The sequence below is a fragment of the Daphnia carinata genome, chromosome 4, assembly GCF_022539665.2.
Source record: "Daphnia carinata strain CSIRO-1 chromosome 4, CSIRO_AGI_Dcar_HiC_V3, whole genome shotgun sequence".
Classification (NCBI taxonomy): Eukaryota; Metazoa; Arthropoda; class Branchiopoda; order Diplostraca; family Daphniidae; genus Daphnia; species Daphnia carinata.
The window spans coordinates 7,500,773-7,520,316 of NC_081334.1; the positions used below are offsets into that span (position 1 = coordinate 7,500,773).

The following is a 19,544-nucleotide window of genomic DNA, read 5'->3' on the forward strand; positions in this document are numbered from 1 at the left end:
TTTAGGCCTTTTTTTTTCCCTTTATTTTTATTTTTATTTTTTTTTCCCTGCCGCCTCTGCACGTCTTGGGTGTTTTCTTTTCGTGTTATTTATACCTTGACGTAGGCGGGAAGGATTCAAGTGAAATAGATGGTGCCGTAGATACTCACCTCGCAATGTTGAACGCGAACTGAATCCGCAGTCTTTTCTCCTTATCTTCCTCCTTTTTTTTTTTTTTTTTTTTTTTTTTTTTTTTTTCGGCAGTACATCTATGTATGTATATATACATATATATATATATATATATATATATATGTGCGTGTGTGTGTATTCCAATAAGGCACGGAATTGAAGGAAGAGGGGGGGGGAGGGGAGAGAGAGCGAGTTGCGTTTGATTTCCTTACCATGTTAGTATTGTGTACACATACGCTTTGGCATTTCCATCATTGCGGCACGATGGCAGAACGGGCCAGTCGATCCGTAAAATGTTGTCTGCGTGCTGGCTTGTTCTACGTCGTCGTCTTGTTTTCATCACGTTGGAATGCAGACCCCGGCTCCCGTGAATACCGTGAAACGCGGATGTTTTTTACGGGTGGGGGGAGGTGGGGGGGGGGCGAAAGGGAGTGAGAGGGGGAGAAGGAAAAGAAAAGCAAGCAATCCACCTCCACCCTACCCCGCATATGTACAAGGGGGCTTGTTGCGTGTTTCTCGATTCTTGCTCGCCGATCAAAAGAAATCGGGCCAGGGGGTTCGTGGTATATACGATGGGCCCTGGCGATATTGCCCCATACTTTGTTCACGTAGAAGATAGACGGGCATGGGATGCTTCTAAATTGATTTTGTTGTAGGCACCGAACGTTTTTCATGTCATTCCACGAGTCCCACCTCATCTTATTTATATTCATTTTCGTACGTTCTTTTTTTTTTTTTTTTTTTTTTTATTTCATTCCATCTTGAATGAGTTTTTTTTTTTGTGGGGGGGGGGATCCTAGCAGGATCGACACGCCAACAAATATTTCTTGTGCGTGAGCAAGACATTTGCATTGATTGCATCAGGGTGGATGTCGATGCTGGGGAGCGATTAGAGAGCACGTATATGCACAGAGAAGCACGTTATCTTCTGTAATGGGATCAAGTATTTTATATTACGTAATGTGTCAAATTCATTCGAATCTCTTCACGTCCCGACATGCAAATCCGTTGATGGTATCTCCCTGCCTCCCCCACTTTTTGTTTTGTTTTGTTTTGTTTTGTTTTTAATTTGCTTTTATTGTCCAATGGCATTGTTATGTCTGCTCTTGTCCAGTTTGATGGCTACGCTGGGACATTAGCGTATTGCGGCCAAAACATTTTCGGGTTGCGGCGTGTGGGTAGACATTTGCGTAATGGAGATGTTTTCCTCCTGACTGCTGCGAAACAGCCAATGTCTAAAAGAAGAGAGGTGGGGGTGGAGGAGTAGGAAGAGACTGGCACGCTAAGTTCACAAGTGCGCATTGCAACGCTTCAGAGAGCAGCCAACTCTGTGAAAAGTCCCTTGTTATCTCGAACGGACGTTCCTTTCTTGAAAAAAAACAAACAAAAAAACTGGGATCCCCTCGGCGAGAAAGGGACCCACTTAGGTTAATGGCCAGGGCATACCAGCGTGTTTCGTCTGTGTTGGATCACCCCCCCCCCCGCCATTCGCGAGCGTGTCCTCGTGACAAGTAGAAGGTGTAACGTAGCGTACACGAAACATCAGCGCAGAGGAGCCAAACTTTTTCACCTAGCAAATACTCGAGCGCCATTTGAATTTTCTTTTTCTTCTTCTTCTTCCAACACATCGATCTACTTGAGAGATTGATGATCGTTCACGAGGATTACGCTTTATTGTTGCAGCAACAGACGGCAGGAAGAGGAGAAAGCAACAGCACGGGGTGGGGGGGGGGCGGCGAGAGGCACCTTCAAATGCCCGTCTTTTCGCATACATTATTCATGGAATTGCAAAGATATATTTTTGTGCCAACCTTCTGGAAAAAGAAAAAGGCCGAGCTCGATCTCGAGAAAAGGTTGTTGTTTTTTTTTCTTTTCTTTTAAAGGTGTTCACGGCTTTTTGCTCCGCCTGCCGCTGTCGTTTTTTGTTTTTTTTCCCGTTAGGTACTTTGCCTTTATCCATTGAAAGTCAATCTTCTTTTTTTTTTTTTTTTTTTTTTTTTCCTCCTTATATGTCACGGGGACAATCTCTGAATTTTATGCACGGCACTTTCGTTTAACTACCCGACTCCGTTCTCTCTCGCTGCCTCGAGGCAGCGTTGTCGTTTGATTTCATCATTTGAAATAAAGAACCAGGCAGCGAGCAAACTATGGAGAGGCAAAGGTTGTGCACGTCAAACGTTATCCATTTTTTGCGATCTTGTGAAGTTATGATTGCCGGTTAAAGTAGTCCCCGTGTAGGCTCGATTGATGTTCGTTCTGTTATTGTAAAGTCTAAACAAAAATGTCGGGATTAGATTATTCTTTTTGTGAACGTTGAGGAGCGAAGCCGCCAGACATGTGGCATCTCATTGTCTAGCGACTAAACTCACATGGCCTTGTCTCCTCCGTTGTTTAGATGTCAATTTCACTTATTGTATCGGCTTGGAAACAGCATAAAAAAAACAAACAAAAAAACAAAAAACAGATAGAGTCATGCAAAACGGAGTCCATTTTCGGCCGACAAACGCGCATTGTTTCGGCCATTTTGAAATGTCGTGCAACGATGGCAAGCCCCCCCCAACCCCCTGCCGCTTTTTGGGCTTTGTTCTCTGCTGCAATCATCATATTGCAAACTGCAAGGTAGGACGGGCGCGCGCTGCACATCCTCTGATGCAGCATGTTCATTTGGAACGCAGAGACGGGGCCAAAGAGAGTCACCACTGGGTTCGGATCTAGCTGCATCCGCTTTTTTTTTTTTTTTTTTTTTTTTTCTTCCTACCCCGTCAATCGTTGATCCCCGTCCTTTTCGTCCGCATCAACCCAAACTCCCCGTTTCTCGTTTGGTAAGAGAGGGAGGGGGGGGGGGGGTGAACGCTCGTGGCTGCCGTTGTTTGTTATTGTGTTTCTGCGTTATTGTGATCGCATCCTATTTAAGGTGCGAGCGCCCTCTGAGAGATTGAGAATGTCAATCACGCGCTTGTCTCCTCCGCTTCAATGGGCCTCCTGATGAAGGAGGAAAGGCTCTTTGATGGGTTCTTTTGCTTTCAAAAAAAAAAAGAAAGAAGTCCCCCAACTTTTTCTTTTTTTTTTTTTTTTCTTTTTTTTTATGACGTTCCTTCAACTAACGTTACGATAGCTGCAGTGTCATAGCTACATAGTCTCTCCGTTTTGATACAAAACTTGTAGCTGGGCATGTCGCACACTCGATATCCGCCTCGTATCTTCTTTTGTTGGGATCGTAACCTTGTTGCAACTTGAACAACAACAAAAAAAAAGGAACTTTTTTTTTTTTGGCATTGTTCTGAATATTGTTTTTTTTTCTGTTCACATTGACCTCCTGATTTTCTTTGTTTTCTTTGTTTTTTTTCATCGTGAAAATTGTTGGTTTAATGGGTTTCCGTTTGCGATCATCGGAGGAACACGGTCCCGAAAAGAGATGAGAAGCCAGCTGGAATAATTTGATGAGATCAATTTCAATCTCTTGTTTCTCCATGTAGGTGCGGGCGGGGGAGATTGGCCGACTGCTGCTAACGAATGCTAGTAGATAGGATTGCCATTTCGCACCGTTTTGTTGTTATTAGAACAGCCGCAGTTTGAAAACGGAAGGAGGGGGGGGGGTGGGAGCAATGTGTGTTTCGCCTCGAGTCGTCCTACAGCTAAGGCTAAAACGTATGCAGCGCTTTTAATTTTTATTTGCCGCCGTTCGCAAACTTACAATTTGTCGAAGTGCTTCGGATGACTAGGGAAAACAAAAACTCGTGTGTGTGTGTGTGTGTCGGATTGCGTAACTTTGCTCTTTCACTTTTAGATGTCTTTATGCACGGTGGCATAAAAAAAACAAAAACAAAATAAAACGTTCTCGGCTCTTATTGATTTCGAATCCCGCGTCGTATTCGCCATCTATTGAAAAATGGATTTGTGCATCGTCGTCTGCTGATGGTGCGCAGAATTGAATCGTTTCTTTACGTAAAAAGAGAAAAAAAAAAAAAACGGAACGTGTCGGGACGGACAATTTCCTTGTTATTTCCTGTTGGCGTCCCACGCGTACTATATCCGGTTTCGTGTCCAACCGTCATCTTTTGCCCTGCTCTTTTTTTTTTTTTTTTTTTTTTATATACATATATTTTGCTTAGCTTTCGCTTGACATTGACTCATGATGTCACGTCTAAATTCTAGAGCCATCTTCCATGTTGGCTTAGGTATTTGTTTTGTTTTTTTTTTGTTTTTTTTTAGGAGGTGAGGCAGTTTATCCAGCCATCTCCGTTTTCCTTTTGCGTGTTTATTTGTTTTTTTTTTTTTTTAAGTTGGATGTATTTTAAACGAGGTTAGTTGCCTGCATGGCTGATTTTGATCATAATTCAATCATGTGCGAGGGGCTTGACATTTTTGCATACGACAGATCTCTCTCTCTCTCTCTCCCTCTCTCTCTCTTTCTTTCTCATTCCTTCGTTGCTACCGCCTTTAGATGTTGTCATAGCCGGATTGTCGGCATTCAAATTTTTTATTTTATTTTATTTTTTTTTTAAAGAAAAAAAAAAGAGAAACAAAAAAAAAAAAAAGCAATTTGCGACGGGAGTGAAGCGCGTGACCGAATTAAAACAGAGCGTTTCAAATGTACGTACTTTACGTTTTAGACCTTTAGGCTGAGAGAGACACACGCTTCTCGGATCTTTTTCGTTGCGTGACCTTGTCAGGCACGAAGCGAAAGGAACTGTCTTTTTTTTTTTGTTTTTTTTGCGAGCAAAAGGGGGAGAGGGGGGGGGGATCTGAAGATGCGCATTTCTCTTCAACGTGTGCCGACATATTCGGTAGTGACGTAAAGTTTGAGAGCTTTACTCCTTGACACTACTTAGTCGCTACTAATTGGCCAAGTTTAAAGTTCGCGTGAATAAATTATTGTCGTGCGAGGTACCAGCTGTAAAATCTACGGTGCACTATTTATTTGCTAACCCCCCCCCCCCCCCCTCCCCCCGCGCACATTTTTTTTTTTTTTTTTTTTTTTTTCTCGAGAGAGAGCTCTGCCATGTTTTATTTATTTATGTGTTATTTATTCATTTATCCGGTCTCGAATGGAGAAGTATCGATCGCTTTCTTCTCTTTTCCAAGTTTGATTCGTTTCCTGCTTAATAGTCCCAATTTTCTATCCGTCACGTTTGTTTGATCCGTTAATCGTTGCCTAATGTGGCAATGTTTCATTTAATATCCAATGCGTTACGCGTCCTTTTTTGATTGGTTTCTCTATCTTTTTTCTTTTTTCTTTTTTTTTTCCGGCTCGTCGCCTTCCAATCGGCTGGGAGGAGTGGGGGCGGGGGGGGGGGGCGTGTGTTGGGCACAATACTCGGGGTAAAAAAAAAAAAAAAAAAAACTAAGCAGTGGATTGCCGCTAGTCGCGCTAGTCGGCGCTTGATATCGAACACTCTGAACTAAATATGAGTTCGTTAAGTGAGTTTTCCTGTTTTCCGCCTGCGCTCACTTGCCTCTCGCTCGCGCGCCTTCCCCCACAAGCGCCCCTCACGAGCTTGCATTTCGATCCTGCGTTTGTCCGTAATGTCTGCCTCCCTATGTTTGGCGTAGTTTTTTTTTTTTTTTTTTCCTTCTTCCCTCCTCTGGGGTCAGTTTGAATAAATTAGGCGGAGCACTTTAATGTAGAACAGCATTATAAAATATGTTTCTAAAAGTTTGCTATTTTTTTCTGTCGGATAAAACTGGGTGGGGGGAGTAAATGAAGAAATTCAAAAAGCGACACAGTGATGGGAGAGGGGTGGGTGGGGGATGTTCATAAATCCGGAAGCCTGTTGTGACAGTAGCTCACGATCAGCCGTGCACTTCCGATGGCCCTGTCAGCACTGAAAATCCGACTGCATCCCTCCCTATCTAGAAAGAGCGTCTAGCGATGCGTTTGATAAAGCAAGAAGAAGAAGAAGAAGCTTAAAGAGAAGGGGGAAAAAAAAAAAAAAATGGAAGTACTGTTTGAGATTTACAAATACCTGTTTCGCTTCATTGGAAAAAGCTTAGGATATTGGGGAAGCTTTCAAAGAAGATCAAAATCATAAGAGACATACGAGCAAAACGCAGCATTGAAACGGATCAATACAGTTTTTAGAGGTCCGGCTGTCGGTCGAATTCTCGTGTGCCATTTATGTGTTTTGTAGTTTGCCCTCCCCTTTTTTTTTTTTTTTTTTTTTTTTTTTTTTTTTTTTTTAAAGAAATTAAATGTGCGCTAAAGTTGTTGGAAGACTCTGTGGGAAGGAGAAGAGTGTCTTTTGCCCGCCAAAATGGCGGGCCAAAGTTTCTTTTAAAACAATTGACGGCCGGGCCGTTGGAAGTTCTCGTCTCATTTCGCCCTGTTCGTTTAGATTGCGAGTAGCGCTAAATGGAAAACAATTTAGGCCCCCCCCTTTTTTTTTTTTTTTTTTTTTTAAAAATATTTATTTTTTTTTTTTTTTTTTTTTTTTTTTTTTTAAAACTTTATATGGCGCATGTCGACGCTTGATAAGAAAACGAGACAACGAAAAAAAAAAAAAAAAATCACAAAATGCGTCGTTTTGGCTGTTGCGCGCTCTATTGCATTTTTGAAGGCGATGTTCGACGAGAGAGAGAGAGAGAGAGAGAGAGAGAGAAAACCAAAACAAAAACAAAAATAAAAACAAAATGTACTCGTCCCAGATATATAAAGAAGAGGCTGGCGGATATAGCGGACCTTTAGCTACGTGTTTTTACTTTTTGAATATTGATTTCGTGTTGGATACCGTGCGGGATAGCACCGTCTTTTGTCGCGGGCTAAACATTGGCCACAGAAACGAAGGTTGCGCTGCGAGCAGAACTGCTGCATCTCGTGTTTAGTTTGTTCTGTTTCCTCTTTTTTTTGTTGTTGTTGTTGTTGTTGTTGTTGTTCGTAGCCGACGGCCAATTCCGGAGTCGGATCTTGTTGGGGATGTTGGCTATCCCATGCGGCTTTTATCTATTTTTTTTTTTTTTTTTCCCGCTCCTCCTCCTCCCCTATTTTCATCTGTTCTACCAAAGTCATTTGTTTCCATCGCGGTAAGACACACACACACACACACGCACCGGAAGATAAAAAAAAACAACGAATAAAAAATAACAAATAAAACAGAAATAAAAAAGACTTACTTCAAGAGCTTCTCATTAAAAGGAACTTTTCTTTTTTGAGGGGATGGAAGAAGATCCGGGCTTCGTGCTCATCTCACGTTCGGTTTGGGAAATCCAGTGGAAGTCAATACGCAACTACCATCCGATGGTTTTTCGTTTGGCCCACTAACGACATGCCCTTTCCTTTTGTTTGTTTCTTAATAACCACGAAAAATAGTCAGAATTGAAGAAACCAATGTTGTTTTCTTTCTTTTTTTTTTTTTTTAGGTTTTCTATTAGGTTGTTGTTGTTTGTTTTATATCGGCATTTAATTTTGCGTTTCAAACGGAATTTCCTTTTTTTTTTTTTTTTTTTTTTTCTTTTTTCGGGCAACTGACTCGATGCGATATGCTAATGAAATCCCTCCTCGAGCTTGTGGGGGATCAAAGGAGTTTGGTCAGAGAGATGCTGAACAGCAGGAGGCAAATGAGAGAAATGCGAAACGACTCACGAGGATTCGTTCACCAGCGCTTGTTTGAAAGTATATGCGGCCGTTGGGAGCGAGACACAGTGTGCGCAACTGAAAGAAAATGCATCGATCGTCCGTCTCGTTGTCGGTCGTATTTTTCTTTTTCCCCTTAGCTCTTTTTTTTTTTGGGGGGGGGGGGGGGTTTCCATAAAAACGTTCCCGTGGCATTTTGTCTCTTCATTTGGACAGACTCTGATCCGTTTTAGGTCTCGTCTCTTGTGGGTGGTTGGGGGGGGGGGGGTCGGTCTCTCTTAATCTTCTTGTAGTTGTCGTAGACTTTGAATCGATCGCCATTTTCGATGTACCTCCAGTGGTCAGAAAAATAAGGAAAAAAAAGGACCATGTTGTTATTTCGATGGCGTTTTTCTGCTGACGTTTGCTTTTAGCCCCGCAAACGTGGCCTATCACAGCGAGATCAGCCGTGCCCAACAACTTCGTAACGTACATCCAATGCGGATTTGAATAGAATTCGGGAAGGAGAGAAAAAAAAGGGAAAAAAAACTGATGACGTTCATTGCGGGGTCTCGCTTGTTCCACGACTTGTTTTTTTTTTTTTTTTTTTTTTTTTTAACACTCTGATATCTTTGACTTGGTTTTTCTTTGATGCTTTTCTTGACATTCTATACTTGCAAACGGTTGGTTCGTATCCCCCCCCCCGCCTTTTTTTTTTTTTTTTTTTAACCAGTCAATTTTGGAACGTGGGAATTTGGCGATATCTTATTTTACCTTTAAAAGAACAGGCGGATCCTGGTTGATAAAAAGTATGAACCAAGACTTCCTTTTTAGAGGGGGGGGGGGGGTCTCCTTGATTTTATAGCTACGTGGATCGACCACTTCCCTTTTGGGTTCGTGACTGGTGGATGTTCCCGAAATCGAACGAGAAAAAAAAAAAAATAAATAAGAAAGGCCTTTGGTATTTTGTTTGAACAAAAATCCTCGATGACGTTTGGCCTAGAATTATGAAGAGCGATGTCAGTATTTTTGAAAGAAAAAAGGAAAAAAAATTCCAACTGCTTTCTTCCGTCGTCTTTTACACGCGTCTGCTCTTTGGTGATCATCACCCACTCTGACTTTGCCAACTCGAATGCGAACGGCGAACGACGACGACGACCGTGATGGCCTTTTATTTTCACGTTATTCGTCCGACGACCATTGATGTTTTTAAAACGCGTTTCTTTTTTATTTCAAAAAAATAAATAGATAATGAAACGAAACGAAAGAAATCAGAAAGAAAATAAAAAACAAAAGTCCAATAGGAAATACAATGAAAGCCACGCGATGATGATGTATGGATTAGCCGAATGCCTGCGCTGATCAAACGTGAATCACGCAACCTGATGGGAGTGACGGCGCATTCTTGGCGAAAAATGAATGTACATTCTAGCAACTCGGTGGGCTTCTCATTTGCATGCGCAATCAACAGGAGAAAAATAAAAAAAAAAAACAAAAAACAAAAAATGCCTGGCAAGGAAAATTCTTCCGTGTATGCGGGGGTATCAATACTCACGACAGCCAGAGGCCCTTTCCTTTTTTTTTTTTTTAAACCGAAAAAGAAAAAAAAAAAACAAAACAAAAAACAACATAACGGATAGAAGAATAAAGCAGCGAAATGAACGCGTTGGCATGTAGTTACCTTGACCGGCCCTTCTATGGGAGAGGCCAACTCGTATATTGGAATAGACGAAGGTATCGAACACGGCAACTCACGAACCTCTATCCAGCCCAAAAGGGGAGAAACGAAGAAGAAGAAGAAGAAGAGAATGGATGTCTAGACGACCGTTGTGAAGGTGTGTGTATTTTTTTTTTTCAGTCGATTGCGGTACTGGCTTTAATACGCACGTCGTCCGTCTCGGCTGGTTGCCTGGGTGAACTGTGTGGCACACAACGAGAATTCGAATCCCAAATTTCTTTTCTTTTCTTTTGCTTTTTCACGAAAGAAGAAACGTCAAACTCAGAGAATAGGGCGGTGAAAATGTGTCGGATTTCCGCTCCTTCCGGAAGGGAGCGGGAGGATGCGACAGGGAAACATCACGTTCTTGTGCGAGCAGTGCTTGGCTTGTTATTGTTGTGAGTCCTCTGTTGCCCACGTATCGTCCGTAAACATGCGTGATAAGCGGTGATACACACAACAAAACAAACGTTATGGGAAGCCTTTGTGGGCTCGTTGCGCCGGCCAGCAAAATGGCCGGCGGAAAGGACACAGTTGAAACGAGATGGTCTCCGAGAGCGCGGCGAGCCTTATTACTCGGCAAACGATTGGCTTTTATACAGGCGTTGGGCCGTTCGGATGCCCGTTTCATCCGTTTCGTCCACAAACTTGTCCGTTTGATACGAACGATCGAAAAGGTTGTGTGTGTCCGCCATCCCGTTTTGCATTTTTCACGTTTTTTGCATTTGCGTTTTGCATTTTTTTTTTTTTTTTTTTTTTTTTTTTTTAATCATTTCTTTCAATTGTTCCGCACAATTTAAAAAAAATTCAAATCGATTCTCATGATGTGATTTTGGTATGCAGGAATTGTCTGTGGAACTGGACGGACGGCGTGACGAACAAGCCGGACTGGCCGGAGCCGGTCAACGATTGATCAACACGCTGAGCGATGACGATTACCGCAACAACGGACAGAGGCCGCAGCAACAACAACAACAACAACAACAACAACAACAGGCCAATAACGACGATGCGCTCATGCTGAGGCAACGATTGGACGATATGAACCGTAGGTGGCACGGACTAAGAGCCAAAACAGTGGCCATCAGGTATGCAACATTTGGCAAAGAATGAAGCGGGCCACAACCCACGTCCCCACCCAATAAAAACAACCTAACTGAAATTTGCATGCGTGTCTAGGAATCGTTTGGAGAACAATACGGAACACTGGAACGCGTTGCTGCTGTCTCTCCGGGAACTCATCGAGTGGGTCATCCGCAAAGACACGGAATTGACGGGATTGGGGCCGATTCGCGGAGATCTGTCGACACTGGTCAAGCAACAAGTAAAGGCGAACTCCCCTTTCTTTTCTTTTCTTTTTTTTTCTAAACTAGAAGACGCCCACCAATGAGAACATGCCTCTGATATGAATGATATATATATTTTTTTATTCCCTCTCTCTCTCTCTTTTTTTTTTTTTTTTTCTTTACTGTCCGCTTTACGGCACACCCTTCCGTCCGTGTGCAGGATGATTTCAGAGCGTTCCGCCGACAGCTGGATGATAAACGACCGTTGATCGAGCAGAGCATCTTAACCGGGCGACAGCTTGTGGCCAATGAAGCGCCGCTCTCCGACGCCAGTGATTCGGAAGGTAATTCATCTTTTTTTTTTTTTTTTCCAGTTGCTTCGTGTTACTTCATCTTGCCTGCGGGATTTATGATTTGTTTTGTAGTTTAAAAAAAGAAGAGAGAAAAACATGTTCAGTTTTTTTTTTTTTTTTTTTTTTCTTTTCTATTGACCGAAACGCGAGGCGTTGCGCGGTGATGAGAGCTGATCGATGAGCTTGCTGGATCGATTTCTTTCCAGTTCTAGTTGAGCAGTTGCTTTTCTTTTTCGTGATGTCTATTATTTGAAAAACATCGAGAAGAGCGACAACTGTCTGTGTGTGTGTTTTGCAGCTCTTTATGCCCGTTTTTTTTTTTGTTTTTTTTTTTTGCGTTGAAAGAGACAACGGATGGTTTCTTTTGTTTTCTCTCGCCTTCAACAAAGATATTGAACGGGACGACCAGAAATGAGAAGGGGAAATCGTGAAAAGCAAGACATTTTGCCTTTGCCATTTTTCAATTTGGCATTAAAGATCTCTTCAACCGAGCCCGATAGCTTCACAGGCTTCCATTCTTCTCGCTCCCACCCCCCCTCCCCCTCTTCTTTCAGTCTTCCTTTTTTTTTTTTTTTTTTTTTTTTTTTTTGTTCCTAATTCATACACACACGCTACATCGAACCATCGACATTGAGATGTATAATCGCTCGTTCGCTTCGGCTTTTCATCCCCTCTCTTTTTTTTTTTTTTTTTTTTTTTTTTTTTCTTCTTTGGGTAATTGTTGTGGAACCGGTTCCGAGTGGAATTTGAGTTACGTAAAGCCGGGGAGATGATATTAAAACAAAATCTGTTGGAATTTCATTCGGTGTTTTTTTTTTTTTGGTGGCCTTAGGTGTCACGAACGTTAACTGCCCTCGCCGTTTGTATGTTCTAAAAAAAGAAAACCAAAAACCAAAATTCATATTTTTACTTTATATATATTATTATTTTTTTTTTTTTTATAGCCGCCAACCGGGACCTGCTGCCGGGTGATTCGCGGGGTTACCGCAGCGCGGAAGAGGCCGCACGCGAACTGACGCAAGGCATCCGCCGCGAAGGGACCAAGTTGGCCGAACGATGGGCTGCCCTGCGTGAGCGCACCGAACGATGGAACGTCGACTTGGACACCACCACCAACGTAAATATTGTTTGTCTCTTATTGCCTTTCCCTCTTTTTTTTTTTTTTTTTGCCCTCCTTTTTTTTTTTGTTTTGTTTTGTTTGGTGGGCACTCGAAAGTTCTTGGAGGTTTTCAGAAAAAGAAAAAAAAAAAAAAAAAAAAAAAGCTTTCGCGGAAGAAGGGCAATAACGGATACTTGCTCTCCATTAGATTAAGTCGGCCCTAGTCTTCCATTTTGGCTAGACGGTTCCAGTTGTTTTTTTTTTTCTAACGAGTGCAATTTCCAAATGTCTGGCATTTTGCGTAGCACGTAATCGAAAAAGCTGCACGCACACACAACGTCGATTAGCAAAAATCACCATATCTTGCATACAATGAGTTTGGATCCCTCCAGTGTGCGCACAGGTGGCTCCATGGAACTTTACGGCGGTTTGACGTTCATTGAATACCTACGCCACGTCATCGGAACGTTAAGGGCGTAAATCTTTGCACACACGAGCCATGTTTGCTGGAGCTTGGAACAGTTCAGAGTAGATCCGTTCCAGTCGACTGGACACTCGACACCTTCGGTCCATTTTCTTTCCCCCCCCCCTTTCCTGGAACCTTGAAGCTTAATAGCTGAACAAACATTTGACGTTACATGTTGGCCTTTACTGGTCGTGTAATCCGATCGGAACGTAAGGCGATCAACGCAAAGGAAACAAGTGGGGGCGGCATTGGCTTCCTCCCTCCGTTCCATCGCCCACGGATCTGCCGCGGATGTTGTCGGCTACCCGCTGGAAAAAAAAACAAAAAAAACAAACGAGAAAGAACAAAAAAGAAAAGAAAAAAAAAAAATATGTCCTACAAAAACTGTGAAGTCGTCTGATGTTATTTCTTTTCGAAGATTCGCTTCGGCAGCAACCAGACATTGGATTTTGCTGAGCGGACCGTGCCCGCCTTGTATTTTCCTCCCGCTGTGCTCCGTCTTGTTCCTTTTATTGTCAGCTCGACTTTGCCCCAGCTAAGGCCATTGTTTTCCGTTTTCCATTTGATCGCCTACGACGACGGTTTGATCATGTCCGTTTTGACAGAGACGTTCGTTTTCTTCCAACTCTATCAGGTCTATCCCGGTTTGTTATTATGTGAGCGAAAGCTTTTTTCTTTTTTTTTTGGCTCGGTTTCAAAACTATTGTCCGGCGGTAAGCTCAAGGGCTGAAAGGAAACAGTTCGAGGCCATTCGTTTTTTTTGTTTTTTTTCATTGATGGTTTATTTATCAACAATGTTGAGAGACGATGCAATCTAATTTATACGACCTGCTTTCGCCGTGCCACTACTATCTTTTTTTTGTTTTTTTTCCCCTAATTTTTATATGTTTGTTTTACAGCGAGTGCAGCAATTGCAAGGCAGCATGGACGACGCCTCTAACCGCCTGGTCCCAGCCGAAGCGGCCCGCTCCAAGTGGATCAATCCGACCGAACTGAATCCACAGCAGGTCCAGCAACACTTGGATCAATTGAAGGTAAGACCGGCCCGTTGTGGCCCACTCGCGAACATGACGTTTGGGGTTGAAGCCCCCTTTTTATCCATTTCTGATTCTCTATCCTCTTCGGTTTGCCCGTTAGAATGATTGTTACGTAAACCGTTTTGCCTGTTTGTTTTGTTTGTTTTTTTCAATCTGCATCAGGAACTGAGCGATAAAATTGCCCCAGTCCAGCTGACGATCGAGGAAGTCAACGACCAAGCTGCACGTTTGGCCGATTCCGGCGTCCCGTTATCACACGCCAATCTTTCCCGACTGGACGATCTCAATTCACGGTAAGTTCCACCACGAACGAAAGGCAATAAATAAATAAATTGTTTACGATCGTTCATTAAATGAACGCATGGCAAGAAGAAGAAGAGAGAAGAATATTGGTCTAATTGATTCGTTATATTTATGGCACGGCCGACTTTAATATCCGGCCTAATATTCTCCGTGTGTCCGCTTGTTTTCTTTTTGTAGGTGGAAAGTGTTACAGGCCTCGATGGACGATCGATACCAGCAATTGTGCGGCGTTACCCGAGACGGAGCGCTCAGTGGACCGCTGCTGCACAGCTTCTTGGCCTCGGCGGTTGACCGGCCCTGGGAGAGATCCGTCACGGAAGCCGACGTTCCTTATTACGTCAAGTAAGAACAAAAATCTCCCTCTCACACATCTCTGTTTTTTTTTTTGTTTTTTTTTTTTCTAACTGGTTTAATTGACGGAAGAGTTATTTATCAGATGATTTGATTGTCCGGTTTGTTATTGTTGTTCTTATTTACTTATTCTTTTTTTTTTTTTCTTTTTTAATCCCATCGCTTTGTCTCCCGGTTGTGTGTGCGCTTGGGTTCAGTCACCAGACGGAGACGACTCAATGGGACCATCCTCAGCTGGAAGAACTGATGAATTCATTGTCCGAGTTCAATGACGTCCGCTTCTCGGCTTACCGGATGGCCCTCAAGTTGCGGCGCGTCCAAAAGTTCCTATGCTGTACGTTTCGATCGCAACCATTTTCTTTGATATTAAAACAAGACTTTTCGTCCTTTTATTTATTTATTATTTTTTTTTTTTTATGTCTTCATCTTTTAGTGGATAAGCTCGAGCTGAGCACGGCCATTGACACTTTTGACGCACACGGTCTCCGAGCGCAGAACGACAAGGTGATCGACATCCCCGATATGGTCACTGTCCTTCGTTCTCTCTACGATGTCGTCGTCGCAGCCTATCCGGGCGAGATCCGCCTGCCCCTCATCATTGACTTGTGTCTCAACTGGATCCTCAATGTCTACGATAGGCATAAATATTGATGCGCATTATCGTCACTGTTTGGCACCGCGTTTTCTCTAACTTTGTTTGTCTTTTTTTGATGCCCAACAGTCAAAGGTCTGGCGAAGTTCGAGTGCTCTCATTCAAAGTTGTCATCACTCTGATGTGTCGCGGCCATTTGGAGGACAAGTACAGATGTGAGTAACTTTATCCTTTGTGGTAATGAGGTCCGCATTGTTACAAGAATCATAATTTCAGCAGCCAGACGGGACAGCGATCCGACTCCCGCTTCTTAAAACATAAAACTCGGCTAGTGCGATGCTACTCAAATCATATACCGTACGTGCACCATTTCAAGGGATCATGCTCGGTTTCTCGATAGAGGGACGCAAAAATATGAATGATCTTTTGTTATATGTATACGCCACGTTCCAAACTCATACCGGGGAATAGGGATTCTAGTAAAACGCATGTCCTATATTTTTACTTTCGATTGGTTTTGCCGATAGTTATCACCTTTGAGAGTCCAACTGGCAACATTGTAAGGCGTGGATGAGCCTGATATTCTCACATTCGTTTGAAATCGGCGTACACAAGGAACTAGAACAGGAAATGTAATTCAAAAGTTGTAAAAACTCTTTATGTCTTCTTATCCAAACACGGATCGAAGTTGCCGTTGAGTCGGGCGCATTGTCCCGTCAATCGAAGCCGTTGCACACCCAAGTTTTGTTGTATTTCGCCCCTATTGTTTATCTGATCAACTTCGGGACTTAGTGGCACCAATGTGCTGCGTGCCAGATGCGCGTCTCTTTCGGAAAATAAAATAAGGGACAAGAAGTTGGTTCGTTTTCGAGGGTAAACGATTTTAATGGCGGGGTTCGACGAGACTGAAACCTTGTGGGATCGAAGGAACCCGATGTCCCCAGTCGATTGAATTTCTCGTTAACAAGAGTATTGATTTGTCGGTTTGATTCTAAGGAAACTTACTTCTTTCTTTATTCTTTAGATTTGTTCCGACTAATTGCCGATCCCAATCGATTAGTTGATGCACCAAAGCTGGGCGTCCTTCTACACGATTGCGTTCAGATGCCACGCGAACTGGGCGAAGTGGCCGCATTCGGCGGATCAAACATTGAACCTTCGGTCAAGAGTTGTTTTGAAAAAGCCGGTAAACAACGACAGTCGATTGAGGTAATGCATTCGTTTCTCGTTTCTGGAAAATAAACGCACAACTTTTGATTCATTTTTCGCTGATCTGCAGGCCGTCCACTTCTTAGCTTGGATGAAGCGAGAACCGCAGAGCGTCGTCTGGCTCCCGGTGCTTCATCGCTTGGCTGCATCGGAATCGGCGCGTCACCAATCAAAGTGCAACGTTTGCAAGGCGACCCCGATTGTTGGCTTGAGGTACGATACATTAATGCGCGCCCTTCGGTGCGCCAAAATGGTCACTGACTTTATTCATTTGGCTGATTGCTGTTACGATAGGTACCGTTGCCTCAAGTGTTTAAGTTTCGACATGTGCCAGACCTGTTTTTTCACGGGAAGAGTGTCGAAACATCACAAACTGACTCACCCGATGCAGGAATATTGCACGACGGTAATAACATTCCACGTTTGATTCGAAAGGTCGTGCTAAAAACCGCCTTCTCTTTTGTCGATGTATTTTAGACAACATCGGGAGAAGATCTGAAAGATTTCACTCGCACATTGCGCAACAAATTCAAATCCAAGCGATACTTCAAGAAACATCCTCGTTTGGGTTACTTGCCGGTACAAACGGCTCTGGAAGGGACAGCAACGCCATCCGATGCCCAGTCGGAAATTTCTTCCGCGATGCCATCCAGCGTGGTACAAGACGTTCTTGTCCATTCAGCAGCCAACTCTGTCATGGATGGCATTCACAAAGATTTCACCCCAGAATCGTATATAGAACAACACAGATATTAGTCAGCAATGGCGATTTTAATTTTTTTTTTTAATTTTTTATTATAGGGAAGATGAACATCAGCTAATAGCTCAGTACTGTAGATCTCTGAACGGAGATGCGCTCGGCATGTCAATGGGGGTAGTTCCGAGGAGCCCGGTGCAATTATTAGCCGCTCTAGATTCGAATCACAAAGAAGAAATCGAAACGATGATTCGGTACGTTTCACGAGAGAGTTCAAAAACGTTTGATTAATGTAACAACTAAATGAATTGAAAATTTACAGTGAACTGGAAGAGGAAAATGCCACTCTTCAAGCTGAGTACGAACGACTGCGTTCGCAACAGTCACCTTCAATGTCTTTCTCGTTCTCTTCCTCGCCGGACGATGCAACGCCTATTCCACATCAGGCTGGAGCCTCGTCGTCTGGTAATCACACTTCAGAGGTTGAGAGAGACATGCTGGCCGAAGCCCGCTTATTGAGGCAGCACAAAACTCGACTGGAGGCCCGAATGAAAATACTAGAAGAGCACAATCGCCAACTTGAAACCCAACTAAGCCGGTTGCGGCAATTACTAGATGAAGTTTGTTTGAATTTTACCTAGTGTCATGTTGTACCTGTTATTTATGGTGGTTTTCTTTTATACTTTTTTTTTTTCATCAACAGCCTGGAGGAAATGGCAGGGACAACTCGTCACCTGCCAAAACAGGGACGTTGCAAACGCGGGCGGTAACAGCTGCACACCTCGCAACGGATACGCACGTACGGACCAATGGTCATGACAAAAGTATGCCGTTCAGTCTCGTACCATGTTATTTTATTTTATGTCACACGTTTTTTTTTTACTTCTGCAGGTCATTCGTGGGCCGAACACGGCGTGATGGATCGATTAGAAACTAGGCCTCCTCCTCCGCCTCACGGCGCTACCACTAGTTCAAACACGTACAATGCGCATAACGTAGGCAACCTTCTTTTCATGGCGGGTAAGTTGAGAGCACACGTTTTTTTAGACTTACTAGTTATGCCGTCCAATTTCTCCAGCATAAAAGCATGGCGTATTTTTGTATTTCTTCCTTGTAGGTGACTTGGGAAAAGCTGTTGGCTCACTGGTGAACGTAATGACGGACGATCAGTCTCCAGGATTGACGGACGAAGAGGATTGAAACCACAATAGGAATGGTTACCGTGTTGGAATGTCATGTAGAAAGTTATTGTTGCTGTTCATGAATTAACACAGAAAAGAAGGAAAAAGAAAGGAAATTGGAAACACGCTGCTTGTGTAAGAAGCTGTTCTTCCATTATGTTTTATATCATGTTATTGGTTTTAAGACCTCCTGCCCTATTCGCGTCATTCATACGTTGAATGATCTAACGTCAATTCTTTCTCTTTTGTCAAATTTTTGTTTTCTTCACTTTGCCAATGATTTTGGGAGTAGGAGTATGACAGCCAGCCCAAAACTGTTTCATGTAGATTTACTAGTTAACATCCAGTTTAACATATCATGTAGTTTTCGTACAACCACAACAATTCTTGGGAGTATCTATTCCTCTATGGCACACACTGAATAAAACCAACAGTTCCCTGTTTTACACGGAATGTGAAGTCTGTGTTGTCTCATCTCACTTGCTTCTTTTTCAAACATGAAAACAACTATATTCATCATTGTACTTGATCTGAGTTACTACGTTTGGGATCTACTCAGTGAGTGCAACTGTTGTAGCAAAACACAATTTCTCGTTAGAATACCATTCAAACAGCAATTGAATGGAGATTTAGACACAGAGAAATCAGTTGTTGATTTATGTAATGAAATTCTACAATTGGCGCATCATACATAGCTACTATTTTTATCTCATACTCTCCTTTTGAAGACGACTGCTGTAAGTTTTAGACACCAGGTTCCATGAATCCATGTAACGGTCCATGCACATGGCAATACATTTCTAAAAAGTGAAACAAACAATAAAACCAATGATTTATAAAAAGTTGCAATCAAAGTGCAAGGCCATAAAAGCCTTATAACTTTGAATAACAAGACACCTTTTATACTGCATGTGTCAACAATTTGTACCATAATAACAAACAAAAACACAATAATGATCAATGAACTTAGCGTGAGGAGTTGGGAGTACAAAATATGACAAACCTGTTCTGAGCTATCAAGTGATGAGCTGGGCTTGATGATGCACTTTTTAAAACATTTTTCGGAAATTTTCTAGTGAAGAACATTATTAGTTTTATTCAGTTGTTTAAAATTTAAAAATAGTTACGGTTAGCAGCTCCTGTGCTGTGGCGATAGCTATCTGCTGTTTCACTTGTTCAATCAACTCTTCTCGTTGGGCTCCAGTCATGCGTCCTGTACTTGGGAGGGAATCCATTATGATGGACAAATTGTCTTGCGAGACTTTAATATGTTTCAACAAGCTAGAGCTTGCTGATTAGGATTTTGTACGAATTCGGGAGCAACGTGTTCAACCGGCTAGCTAGCACGTACCGATGTACTGGTAAATGTTTCGTCTTCTTTCCTCATCCTCATTCCACGTATTCCAGCCTTGGTAGGCTGTGCCCTATGATAGGGACAAGGACGAAAAGGAAAAATTTAGTACGTACTAGCACCACAGCTGAGACCAAATTGTTCCACGAACCAAGTAAGAGGGAACATAGCCTGACTATTCC

The 19,544-nt window shown here is 42.7% G+C and overlaps 2 protein-coding genes across 7 annotated transcripts in view; one reads left to right on the forward strand and one right to left on the reverse strand.

Annotated features, from left to right (window-relative positions):
* LOC130687762 (dystrophin, isoforms A/C/F/G/H-like) overlaps positions 1-18,464 on the forward strand; it is a 50,630-nt gene extending 32,166 nt beyond the window's left edge. For all 6 annotated transcript variants that reach the window (XM_057510950.2, XM_059494859.1, XM_059494856.1 and 3 more), the window contains 19 exons: positions 10,281-10,525; positions 10,617-10,761; positions 10,944-11,067; positions 12,021-12,193; positions 13,541-13,675; positions 13,841-13,971; positions 14,159-14,323; positions 14,530-14,666; positions 14,766-14,970; positions 15,054-15,139; positions 15,949-16,133; positions 16,204-16,346; positions 16,428-16,539; positions 16,611-16,864; positions 16,935-17,084; positions 17,153-17,450; positions 17,534-17,654; positions 17,722-17,850; positions 17,948-18,464. In XM_057510950.2, coding sequence (XP_057366933.1) covers positions 10,281-10,525; positions 10,617-10,761; positions 10,944-11,067; positions 12,021-12,193; positions 13,541-13,675; positions 13,841-13,971; positions 14,159-14,323; positions 14,530-14,666; positions 14,766-14,970; positions 15,054-15,139; positions 15,949-16,133; positions 16,204-16,346; positions 16,428-16,539; positions 16,611-16,864; positions 16,935-17,084; positions 17,153-17,450; positions 17,534-17,654; positions 17,722-17,850; positions 17,948-18,030 — 3,021 coding nt within the window. In that variant the 3' untranslated portion in view covers positions 18,031-18,464. The remainder of the gene's footprint in view (positions 1-10,280; positions 10,526-10,616; positions 10,762-10,943; positions 11,068-12,020; positions 12,194-13,540; positions 13,676-13,840; positions 13,972-14,158; positions 14,324-14,529; positions 14,667-14,765; positions 14,971-15,053; positions 15,140-15,948; positions 16,134-16,203; positions 16,347-16,427; positions 16,540-16,610; positions 16,865-16,934; positions 17,085-17,152; positions 17,451-17,533; positions 17,655-17,721; positions 17,851-17,947) is intronic.
* Positions 18,465-18,655: 191 nt separating this feature from the next.
* Positions 18,656-19,375, reverse strand: LOC130687761 (mitochondrial import inner membrane translocase subunit Tim13-like). Its single transcript, XM_057510949.2, has 3 exons — positions 19,139-19,375; positions 19,015-19,083; positions 18,656-18,811 (listed from the first exon to the last, which is right to left on the reverse strand). The coding sequence occupies exons 1-3, from the start codon at positions 19,244-19,246 to the stop codon at positions 18,716-18,718; spliced, it is 273 nt and encodes a 90-aa protein (XP_057366932.1). The 5' UTR covers positions 19,247-19,375; the 3' UTR covers positions 18,656-18,715.
* Positions 19,376-19,544: the final 169 nt, after the last annotated feature.